This window comes from Festucalex cinctus, chromosome 2 (genome assembly GCF_051991245.1).
Source record: "Festucalex cinctus isolate MCC-2025b chromosome 2, RoL_Fcin_1.0, whole genome shotgun sequence".
Taxonomy (NCBI): Eukaryota; Metazoa; Chordata; class Actinopteri; order Syngnathiformes; family Syngnathidae; genus Festucalex; species Festucalex cinctus.
In genome coordinates this window covers 29,938,914-29,951,282 of record NC_135412.1, presented here as the reverse complement: position 1 = coordinate 29,951,282, position 12,369 = coordinate 29,938,914, and the positions used below count along the sequence as shown (strand labels likewise).

Sequence of the window (12,369 nt, the reverse complement as noted above, 5' to 3'; positions counted from 1 at the left end):
GGAATACCTCAATATGTTCAGGGTTAGGTCTATTAATTTCTGAGTATAGATTTCGATAATAGTTCTAAAAAATATGGTTAATTTCTTCTGGTGATTGTGTGCATTCACCATTTATATCTTTAATAGCCGTTATAAGAGATTTTTCCCGATTCCGTTGAAGTTGATTTGCCAGGAATTTACCTGATTTATTATTATGTTCAAAATTATTATATCTCAACTGTTGTATTATAAACTCTGTCTTTTTAGATAACATGTTATCTAACTGTATTTTTATATTCTGTAGTTCTATCCATATTTGATTATTTGGGTTTAATGCATATTCATCCGTTAGTTGTTTAATTTTATCTTCCAGGTATTTTTCTAATTTTTGATCCTGTTTCTTTTTATAAGTTGAATATGATATAATTTTCCCTCTAATTACCGCTTTCCCTGCTTCCCAGAGAAGAGATGGAGATATATTTGGAGAGTCATTTATTTCCAAAAAATCTGCCCACTCCCTTCTAATAATTTTATCAAACTCTACGTCTTTCAGTAATGAGATGTTAAAACGCCATATCGGGGGAAGTTTAAAGGTCGAGTCAATTTGTAGAGTGAGGGAGACTGGTGCATGATCACTTACAATTATAGAATGTATTTTTATAGCAGTTTTATCAACAATAGAATTATTTGTAAGGAAAAAATCAATTCTTGAGAATGATCGGTGCACCGCAGAGAAGAAAGTAAATTCCTTCTTAGTTGGGTTTTGAAGTCTCCAGCCATCGCTGAGGCCAAAATCCTCCATATATTCATCTATTACTTTAGCGGATCGTAATCGCCTTGTATATATCGTATTATTAGAACGATCTATTAATGGGTTTAAGACCGTGTTAAAATCACCTCCAATAATAATAGTAGAATTTGTTGCTAAATCGAGTAACCGAGAAAAAAATTCACGGAAAAAATCCGGGTCATCATTATTTGGGGCATATATATTACCAATTGTATATACTTTATTAAATATAGTTACCTGAATAATAATATATCGGCCCTCTAAATCTATTACTATATTATTTAGAGTAAAGAATAAATTCTTATGTATAAGTATAGAGACACCTCTTTGTCTAATATTATAGGAGGCAGAGTAAACTTGACTAAAATTTTTATCTATAAATAATTTTTCTTCTGATTTTTGTAGGTGGGTTTCTTGTAGGAGACAAATATCTGCCTTAAATTTTGAGAGATGGTCTAAATTTTTTATTCTTTTTGCCTGGAAGCGAGCGCCACACACATTATATTTGTAATTTATAATTTAATATAGACAATTCATGAGGATATTCATCTACATCAAACTTTACCTGTAAAATACTGCATGCATGGAAACTGAACAGTAGGAATTAATTAACTACTTGTCTGATAACAACCAGTGATTAAATGGCAACTTTCTAAACTTTAATTCCATTGTCTGTAAACCAGCACATACGTCCTTCATGATTCATCTGTCCACCCACTCCATGCAGAGCCCAGCTGTACTTTTATATTTTATTTATTTTTTACTTCAAAGAAAATACATAATAATGTTTCTTTCCATCTCCTCAATATCTTTTAAATGATTTTTTTTTGTGTGTGTGTCCAAGTTTGAATTAGCGTTTATTCATGTTTTTATCGATGCAATCGTCTTTATGCTAAATACGAAGGAGACTGTCAGTCTGTGCAATTCCTATTTAAGCCTCCTTTCACCTTTTCAAATTTGGACCCATTCTTTTAGAGCCTTATGTCCTTATTTTCATGGCCAATTCAAAGCGGTATAACTGTGTTAGCGCCATTGTGGGAATGAACACAGCCAATGGAAGCGCGTCCTCTCCTTCCCTTTGAATTCAGCGCAGGAGAGGCGCACGGTCTACATGGCCAAAGCATAAAATACACTTGCTGGATTGAGTACATGCAGAAGATTGGCAGGCGGATATTACTTTTATAAAGAACTATAAGTACGGAAATATTTGTTTACTTTGTTAATGTTTTTTTCTGAACTGTCCTTTTCTTTTAAAAATAAGTAGATTTCTAAATGACCTCCAAACTGCTTAGACGCCTGAGGGAAAAAAAATGGCAATGTTCTCATAAAACAAGCTGTGTTTTTTTTTTTTTTTACTAAGCTAAGAAGAAAACACATTTTTTGATCTACCCGCTTACTCCATGTGGTCACTACTGAACAATAATTCTTGAAAGATATTGGGCGGTTTTGAGAATGTTACTCAGCTACTATGCCCATTGTAGAATTATGAATCGCATAGTGTGATTCCTTCTGTTTTTTTTTTTTCGTGACAAAACAGGAGTAGAGTAAGAGTCCATTTGTGTCTCCCCTCATGTGCAATAGGTCTAAAATGATGTACCTCAAAATCTCTGCGTTTTTCATGGATGGGAATGATGAGCCTGTAGACATCAGCAATGAGCTCATAGCGCTCTGCATTCCAAAGACCATCAGCACACTCCTCCAAGAGCTCCATCAGCACCTCCTGTGCAAATATTGCAGAGACATTTTATTACATCTTTTTAATTGTAATTTTGTCTGAATTGTACACTGAGGTGTGGTTCACTAACACAGAAGGAAGTGTGTGCAACAACACATGGACCACACCCTGTGTCAAAGTCTGTTTTGAGTTTCCCATCATAATTTCACAGAACAATTAACAATCGGCAGAGATAAGGACAATAGTACACAGGCATTAGGTGACACGTGAGATAACGTAGAAGGAATTGCTGCATCAGGGCTTTGGAAGTGACACGTAAGGTACACACCTCGTTAAAATGCACGTCCTGCATCCCTACGTCCTCCATCATGGCTGCCTCTTCATCAATGTTTGGAGTGATGACGCGAAATGCTGAGCAGCCGTTCTTGAACATTCCTTCCGAATAAAAAGAGGGAAGCAAGCGCAAGTAAGGCCTGTTCTTTTCTGTCCTTGTGTAAACTACAGACTGTGGTGAGGTCATAAAAATGTTGACGCAAAGGGGCAACAGCAAGCTCACCTTTCCTCCACAAGTACTCGGCAACTAGAGCTGCAACATGCACGTAGCAAATGGCTGCCTGGTAGGAGAGCAGACAAAACAGATAAGCTCCATAATACAAGTGAAAAATGCTCTTTAGTTCCTCTTCTTTTTATGAAAGCACCTCTGAAAGGTCGCCATTCTTGTTGTGGATCCGTGCCATGCTGTCCAACCAGGTCTTGCGGAGCTCTGGCGTGCTTGTGTACGACTTGGCCAAACTGTACTGGAGGTCCACCAACATCTCGGGGTCATTCTCGTGCTCCTTCATTTGCTCCGTGGCCATTAGCACTGTTCTGATTCGTTTGGTCAGGTCCTTCACATCTGATGGGAACGCAGTGTGCTGGAAAACACAGTGGTGCACTTTCAGCTACACTCAGGTAAACATTAGGACTACGTATCGATTTGGATTTCCTTAAAGAGATACTTCACTTATACACTTATTTGGCCCATTATAGCAATAAAAAGTTAATATTTTGTCTATAATTAATTTGATACTTTCATTATTTTTCACATACTATTAGTACCTTCAAAAACACATTTTGCAACTTGCTGTCGACTGAAAATGACATCACACAGGCTCAGGTAACCAATCACAGCTCACCTGTTTTCTAGGTTTGGTCATGTGACATTCACAAGCTGATCTGTGATTGGTTACCTGAGCCTTTGCGATGTCATTTTCAGTCAACAGTAAGTTGCAAAATGTGTTTTTAAAGGTACTAATTGTACATGAAAAATAATGAAAATATCAAATTTATTATAGGCAAAATATTCATATTTGACTGCAAAAATGGGTAAATAAGTAAAGTATCCCTTGAATCGATTTTATTTTGATTCACAAAAATTCAGGTCGATTACATTTTTTTTCTGATTCAATTTGATTCACTTCACTGCAATCGAATATTGATTAATTACGGAACATCAATTCTTCTTAAATACCAAGGACATGATTAAAAACTCCACAAACATTAAATTCAAAATTACATTTTGCAGAGGCAGTAACTGGTTAAATGATTTAATTTATTAATGAAAGCAACATGTATTATAATCACTTAAGTGTTACACAAACATTGACATAATTCTAATTCAATAATTGTAAATATAAATTAAAAAGATTCTGAATTGTCTTAAAGTACAATAATTCAGGTCAAAAATGTAAAATAAATAAAAAATTTAAATACTTTTAAAATCACGTGAGCAGTAAGTTTCAAGAAAACAGTAAAAATTGGCCTTTAAAATTCTATTTCTTATGAATTTATGTTAAAAAAAAATAGACTGTGGACTGAACTTAAAGGGATACTTGACTTATTGAGCCAGTTTCAGAAGTAAAAAAGTTATTATTTTTGTCTATAATTAATGTGGTAACTTAATTATTTTTCATGTACAATTAATAAGTTTAAAAAGTAATTTTTCTACTTGCTCTTGACTGATGATGACATCATCTGTGCTGCTGTCGACTGATGATGACGACATCACCTGTGCTGAGGAAGTAGGTAACGACCAATCATGACTCAGTTTACTGACCAAACCCAGAAAACAGGTGAGTCATGATTGGTCGTTACCTACTTCCTCAGCACAGGTGATGTCATCATCAGTCGACAGCAAGTAGAAAAATTACTATTTGAAGGTATTAATTGTATATGAAAAATAATTAAGTCGCCACATTAATTATAGACAAAAATATTAACTTTTTACTGCTGAAACTGGTTCAATGAGTCAAGTATCACTTTCAGATAAGTGAAGTAAACAAAACAATCTGAACTAAAATCCCATTCGGTGAACTAAAGGGACCTGAATACAGTGACATAAAGTAAAATGAACTTAAATTGTGTAAAGTGAAGTGAATCTAGACAGACACCCATCCATTTTACACATCACTATTTAGGGTCACAGGTATGATGGAGCTGATACAAGCTGATTTTCTGGTCCAAAGGTGGAACACACCCTGGAATGGTTGCACCAGTCACAGGGTTATTGAGAATTCATGACATAAAAATATCCTGACTACGCTTGCATTTGTGCACCAGGAGGCTGAACAGCATGTACTTTAAGACTGTGTACTTTATTAACATTTTTTTTTATCTGCTGTTTGAATTGGTTGTATGCAAAGCCATAAAAGCAAAGCTGATTTCATTTAAGCGTCAGACATCACCAACCCATCGCTGACCTTGATGCTTTGATCACCGTTTGCACAGTTGTTAATGATAGACAGAGACTGCTGGAAACGCGTGCTACCGATGCCGATGACATCAGCGATCAGTTGACTGACAGCAATCACCACCTAAGCAGAATGCAGAGCAAATGAATCTGAGATGAGATCTGCTTGTACGAACGAAGAATTCCGTTTCATCAGAAACAGGTACCTGCAGGTGGGTTCTGACAAACGATTTACGTCCGGTGTAGTCGAAGTTGCTCTTCATGAGGATGTAAAGAAGATTGGCGGCGGCGTTGCGGAGGGAGCTCAGCTTGGAGTTGCAACACTTCAGGATCTCATAGCATAAAGAGGCACACATGTCGGCCCGGCCGTCGAAGAACGTGCAGGGGAACTGGAGGATATATGGGTGAAAAAAAAAAATATCACATTTTACCTGCAAAGAACGAGGTGTCAGAAAAGTTCCAGGACTACTGCCGCAAAGGAATCGCCAGTTCCTGGCGGAAAAGAATGTTGCTATGTTGGAACAACATCCAATCTCACCCAACCTAGCTTTGTGATCTTTCTTCCTCTTTTGCAAGCTCAAGGAGGTCACTGAGGGACCTGTTTTGAAAGTGTGGATCAAATCAAGATGGCTGTTACGATGGAGATGCAGAAGATGCCGGAAGAACCCTTCCAGGTGTGCCTGAAGGCTTGGTGGGGAAGCCTGGGAAAGTGCGTTGACTGCAGGGGGATTACTTCAAAGGGGAAAACTCTTAGTTTGGATTTGAAATAGATCTTTTGTGACGTCAGTCCTGGAACTTTTGACACACCTCGTAAAGGCAATTTGAGACATTGGAGAAGAATGTTGATCCGTGGTCATTCGCGATAAACACTATTGTAGTTCATCCCAAAAGTATTTTATGAGCCTTAGGTCAGGGCTGTCAAGTTCTTTTCATACTAAATTCATTCAAGCATGCTTTCGTTAGCATTCATGAGAAGGAACAAAGAAGCCTGGGCCAAACAGTTATTGATTATCCATTCATACCTTCATCCATAAAAGAGGTATTTTTTTCCCATAGTGTATTTGAGATATCATCAGGCATTCTAATAAAGAAGGTTCACCTTGTAGATAAAAGTCCTCAGTGAGATGAAGACCTGCCTGAGAGCAGCCTCAGACTGAGGGATTTGCAGAAAGCACAGATGCACCTCAAATACTTTCTTCATCAGTGGGTTGTGGCCAAGATCTGAATTCAACTGGCTCTGAAGGAGGAAACCGCATGTGTGAACATATTGGATGTGGAGTTAGGCACTGTAGCTACAGTGTATAAAGTGACAAAGATCATACAGTATAACTGTATCCACTGTTATATCCTGTAAGAGGGGTATTTTGATTCAGTTTATTTTCCAACTGATTTGAAATATTTTTTTCCATTTAAAAAATAGTTATGATCATATTTTGTTTTGTTTTAAAAGTCAGTTTCCTAAAGTGTTTGCATTCAATGTATGGACAAGTCATGGCTGCAAATACTGTACCTTGAATCCCATAATGAAGACGCTCAGTGTGTCGAGCACAGTCAGACACACTTCTGTGGACACGTTGGCCTCCAGCAAACATTGGCTGATCACATCAGCTTCTGTATGCGAGTACACTGATGGCAACAACACAAGTTTGATTTGATACTTCTGCGTGATTACCCAATATTGCTTGAAAGTGTTGTTATAATTCTTGGTCTAGCTACCATTATTATTTATTGTTTGATTAGAGAAATAACGCACAGTATATGAGTTTTTACCTTTTTCTTCTTTTTTAAATGTGTAATTAGTTTCTGCTCACTACTAAAAAAATACTTTTGTCATCTACAACTACAGTATGCTGAACAAAATAATATGAGCACAACACTGTTTGCTCCCATTTTTCATGAGAACTCAAAGATATTAATACTATTTCTATATTCACAAAAAGACTTTTTCTCCTAATGTAGTGCTCACAAATCTCTCATACTCTGTTAGTGTAAATGAAAGGCCCCTCTAAAATATGAAGTTTTACTGTATAAAGGGGTTCCAGTGAGAGTACGTGGAGGGTTGGGTTCAAATGTAGTCTTACTGTTGTTGAGAGTGTGCGAATTCTCCAATGTCCCAATCTGCTGTAAACGGGCGTGCAGGATCCCTGCCCTGTTGCGAGACACCGGCAGGGTCAAGGACTTCCTGTCTGGACCCAGCGGCATTGCCGTTTCATGACTCCTGTTGGCAGCAAAACAAATGTACGTCAGAAGTCAATTTGCTTTTACTGAAACCAGATGCGCAGTTAAGAGAAATAAATTATGTAATAAAAAGAAGCATCAATTAAGCAAAGTTAGTGCACTCTTACCCATCATGCAGGAGTGGTTAAGGGCCATAATATTAACCATATCAATAGTTGGCCAGCAGCAGTAATCGCGGCAGATCAAGCAAAAGGATTAAAAGGATTACAAGAAAGCGCTTGTTTAATCAGAAAAACAGACATTTTATTAATTTCAACAGACAGTAGAAAGCACATTTACTCCACCTGACAATGACTCGCTTCCCCATGTATCTAAACTGATGAAGGCAGACTCTGCAGATTGGACCAAATGAAATAAAACATGAGCTCTGGATAACAACTTGGATGCAGTATTGCATGCTACAGCGTCAGACTTACTCCAGTAGTGTAAAAAAGCCCATTAGCTCAGAAGATGATGCTTTGTTCCAGTATGCATAAAGAGCATCTGAGGGTAATAAAAGTGAACTGTTATATACTTGGTGGTCTTATTGTGTGAATGCTGAGACTTCCATCCATTTCTGAACCTGCTGTTCAGAGTCACAGCAGTGGCTGAAGCGTACAGCCGACTTCGCCTGGCTTCAACCGGTTGCAACTCAAACACAGAGTGATTGTGAATGTATCCCGTAGCAACTACATGAAAATTTCGCGTATGAAACACTATAAATGGCCACACAAAATGCTACTGTTAATACTATTTTCATGCTTGTTTTTCCCCCCACAAATATTCATCCAATTCAAAGTCAGTCATATTTAAATTGCAACAGTTTTGAACGTCTAATTCTAAACTGATTTTTAAAATGAGACAGACCCAAACATGACCAGGAATAATTACAATGTGTGCAAACAACCATGGACAATTGTTCATCTCCTCCCCCAACCCAAAGTCTGACTTATTACCAAGACAGAGTCATGAGAGGTAGCATAGTTTCATAGTTTCAATAAGCTAAATACTGCAATTCCTCTATCAGTGAGTTATAGCAGTTAAAAAAAATGCCATTACATAATCACACGAGATTTTTATTTATTTTTTAATCAGTTTTCGCCTACTGTGTTGCTGCTACCGAGTACTATAAATTGTCTTCAAGTCCAGGAATTGCCCAGTCATGTAGAAAGCACTCACAGTCCCTAGATGAGGTACTGTATAGATCAAATATCCTCAGTTCTTTCCTTTGAATTTCAGTTTTGCAACATTATTCACACATAATTTCTGAGAGAATTGTAATTTTCTTTTCTTTATATGGTGATACTACAAAAAAATAGACATACCCTCTGACATGCTTTTGATGATATGCAGAAAGCACATGAGCAGGCTTTTGCTCTCATCTCGGTCCATTTTATCACAACGCAGCATGGAAATTCCCAGATTTGATGCACAGTGGCTCTGATACAAAAGAAAGAGAGACAGAAAGTAAAGTTAAATTCGAGACAGTTGAGAAAGTGAGGAGATTTACTCTTAAAAATGCAATTTTACTCAAAACCCATACTACGGAAAATATTTGATGCTAGTGGAAGCAGAAGAGGAGTACGAGGTTGATAGAGAAGCATTTCACTTGCCTTAACTGTAAACCTTTGTAGCATTATGCACGCTTTGGACACCACGCTTAACTGTAGTAAAATGTTAAAAACTGTAGGCTACCGTATTTTCACGACTATAAGGCGCACCTAAAAGCCTTCAATTTTTTCAAAAGCTGACCATGCGCCTTATAATCCAGTGCGCCTTATATATGGATCAATATTGAGCCGCAACAGGTCTCGCTGTCAAGATGCTATCGGTGACCCTGCACGATCGGTGACGCGCATGCGCAGAAGATCCCGCCATCTTGGATCGCTAGCTAATACTAATACTTTACCTCAGAGAAAATAATAAAACAGCTGTTTATTAATTTTGGAGTTGTCAGAAAGCTGGTTTGTAATCTATTAATAAAGTTTGACTGGCCTATCTGACTGTTTTGTTGACATTCCCTTTAGCACAGCACCATCTAATGGATGCATAACGTAACCCCAGCCTCAACTGTAGCGCCTTATATATGGAAAAACTTTGAAAATAAGTCATTCATTGAAGGTGCGCCTTATAATGCACTTACAATGTATTGCATACAAAGGTTAATTAAATAAAAAAATACCTGAAAACAACGAATAGGAATTGAACTTAAGTTAAGTACAACTAAAATGCATTTAAGGAGTTATTGTTTCCCGTACCACTAGACTAGTTGAAGCCCACATACCACTAGTATAAGGCAGAACTTGGTTTCATGAGGTCCACTGACAGTGTCCTATTCATGTTCTATTTTTTTTCCCTTTATATCTATCCAGTGGGTTACACCCTTGGACCACTCGCAGAACACATTGACCGAGTGACTCTTTCTCAATTTCTCCTTGTGGTGTTGAGACGTTGGAGGGGAAGGTCTATGGGGGCTTTTTGTGTGCAAGGTGCACAGAAATGTAATAAAAATGTTTGAACACAGTATGTGTTTTGAACAACAACAACACTGCAGTATGTTATTCACTATCTACCTTCTCCAGGATGTGTACCCTGTCACAACTCTTTTCCAGCAGGCTGCTTTCAGAGTCGGTGGAGATCAGGGAGCCTCTAGAGTCTGTGAGGTGAACTGAACCAACATTGGGAGTGGAACTGTGGGGAAAGGCTGCAGTGACAGGGGTTAGTGAAAAGCAACATGAAAGTCTGCATCTTATCTGTACTCTCACGTCATGCAGTGAAAAAGTTCTGAGGCAGCCCACTAACAAAAGATTGTGGCCTAAAAGATTCAATATTTAATTTTATCTGCGAGTTCTTGGTATTATCAGAAGTCCGGTCGTTTTGTCTGAGAAAAGTACTCTTAAAGATCCAGTAAAGTAAATTCAGAAATTACAGATATTGTGGCACATGTGCTAATTAAACGGCTAACGATTTTGACTACAATAAGAAAACTACATTTCATTCTTTCGGCTGTTATTAACTCTTCTCTGTGGTGTGTCAGATTCATAAGACATATTTATCTTCATTTTACAGGGACTTTAAGTATTGGCCTAATTACTGGAATGCAGGTTAACTAATTGTCTGTACTATTTCCTGACCAAACTGATACAGATGATATTATGTTTCCAAAAAAATGTAAAAGGTAAAAAAGTAGTACCGTACTATGAATGTAAAATCCTTCTGTGCAGCCATACATAGAAGGTATAATTAATCTTAGGTGAGATGGTGTTGAATGAACTCACTTGCTCCAAAAACATCTTTGTGAAGAGCACTGTCTATGTACATGCTATGCTTTTGGGGGGTCACCAGAGAGTTCACCATCAGCAATTCCTCTCTCGTTTTCTGGGAATAAAACACAACAAAATACGCAATAAAATTTAATCTGGAAATTATTTGAAGATCTCTTTTTCTGGAAATTATTTGAAGAGGTCTTTTCCTAAACTGTTAGAAAGCGCTTTATAAATAAAGATGACTTGACTTGACTAAACAAGGACAAAAGCCAAATTATAAAATGATCATTCCTGACATTTGTGTACAGCTTCTATTAATTTTTGTTGTTTTAACAGGATGAAATGTATTTATTATTAAATTTATTTATTTATTTATGAATTTATTTATTTATTTTGTCAAATTCAAGTTTTCTGTAAAATAAATAGGATGAAGATGTGGGGCATGTGAAAAGGAAAATTCAAGATTCTGATTTTTTGTATACATTTTAGCTTTAGAAGGTCCATGGCAAGAAAAAAAATGAAGAATTATGTGGTGAAATTAAAGGCACATCTTTTCATTCTATTGTACTGTTTAACTCAAGGCCTTGGTGTAACTCAAGGCCAACGTGGTTATGTGTGTGCCTCAGGTCTGACTAATTCAGGCTAAAGTCAGCTGAGATAACCTTAACCTCACAACTACAGTGAAGATAAGCAGTGTGGAATATGGCTTGGATGATAAGAAAAAGAAAAAAAAGAAAAAAGAAAAGGTGATTTGTTGTATGATGGAAAATATTTCTTTTGTTCCTTTCAACAATGAAGTGTTCTTCAAGCTGCAGTTCCGGATGATACCACCAGATGTCAGACTTACATTGTGATGGCTTGGAAGGATGAAGTCCTTGCTTTCCAGCATGTGGGCGTTCTCCTGTAGTAAGCCAAACAAGGGCAGGTAGAGGGTGGCAAGTCTGGCCTGATGGCTCTGGAATGGAGGTTATTATGTGGATCATTACAAAACTGAGGGACACTTTTTGTCTCTGCCGTGATATTTAAAATAATCCATCAATTCAATTAGCTGTGTATGTGATGATATGAGGAAATCATACATTTGCTATATTTGGGTTGGTTTAACAGTCATAATGGCCCTCTTAGAGAAACAATAATTACAACGTGGCGGGCCACAAAAAATGAGTGTGACACCCCTGCTCTAGCATTAGCATTCATTTGCAACCACACTACTGTAAAAGGCGCAATACAATAGTAACGCTGTATTAAAGCTTTCCATTGATAGTGGAGTTGTACATAACAAAAAATGAGATGGTTTATAACTTTTTTCTTGATTACTAAATTTGAATAACGTACGAACTGGACACTCACTTTGGCAGCATAGCGGTCATCAAATGCGTGTTTAATCATCAGCCCTTTCAGCACCTGGATGGCGATCTGCTGAATTTCTCGGCTCTCCTGTAAGGCATTGCCCACCTCCCTCAGGAGCAGACCCACCAGGAAGTGGTTTCGACAGAAGTCATCAGTTAGGGAGTAGTCCAGTTGAAAATCTGCGAACCACAGTTAACAAAAACAAATTAAATAACTACAATTAAAATTGAAAAAAAAAAAAATGTTCACAAAATGAATAAAAATAAGAGTTCTTTAAAAAAAAAAAAAAAAAAACAATAACTAGCTGAAACTACATAAAAATTAAACAAACATTCCGAAAAATATAAACTAATAACAAATAATG

The 12,369-nt window shown here is 37.1% G+C and overlaps 1 protein-coding gene across 1 annotated transcript in view; it reads right to left on the bottom strand.

The window, feature by feature from the left end:
• Positions 1 to 12,369, bottom strand: part of LOC144014482 (dedicator of cytokinesis protein 9-like) — a 41,855-nt gene that overhangs the window by 11,300 nt on the left and 18,186 nt on the right. The window contains exons 30-45 of the mRNA XM_077514418.1: positions 12,006 to 12,184; positions 11,503 to 11,610; positions 10,668 to 10,767; positions 9,963 to 10,093; positions 8,715 to 8,829; positions 7,827 to 7,893; positions 7,695 to 7,742; positions 7,254 to 7,390; positions 6,683 to 6,798; positions 6,272 to 6,409; positions 5,379 to 5,561; positions 5,183 to 5,296; positions 3,143 to 3,358; positions 3,001 to 3,058; positions 2,773 to 2,879; positions 2,367 to 2,489 (exon numbers count right to left, since the gene is read on the bottom strand). Coding sequence (XP_077370544.1) covers positions 2,367 to 2,489; positions 2,773 to 2,879; positions 3,001 to 3,058; positions 3,143 to 3,358; positions 5,183 to 5,296; positions 5,379 to 5,561; positions 6,272 to 6,409; positions 6,683 to 6,798; positions 7,254 to 7,390; positions 7,695 to 7,742; positions 7,827 to 7,893; positions 8,715 to 8,829; positions 9,963 to 10,093; positions 10,668 to 10,767; positions 11,503 to 11,610; positions 12,006 to 12,184 — 1,940 coding nt within the window. The remainder of the gene's footprint in view (positions 1 to 2,366; positions 2,490 to 2,772; positions 2,880 to 3,000; positions 3,059 to 3,142; positions 3,359 to 5,182; positions 5,297 to 5,378; positions 5,562 to 6,271; positions 6,410 to 6,682; positions 6,799 to 7,253; positions 7,391 to 7,694; positions 7,743 to 7,826; positions 7,894 to 8,714; positions 8,830 to 9,962; positions 10,094 to 10,667; positions 10,768 to 11,502; positions 11,611 to 12,005; positions 12,185 to 12,369) is intronic.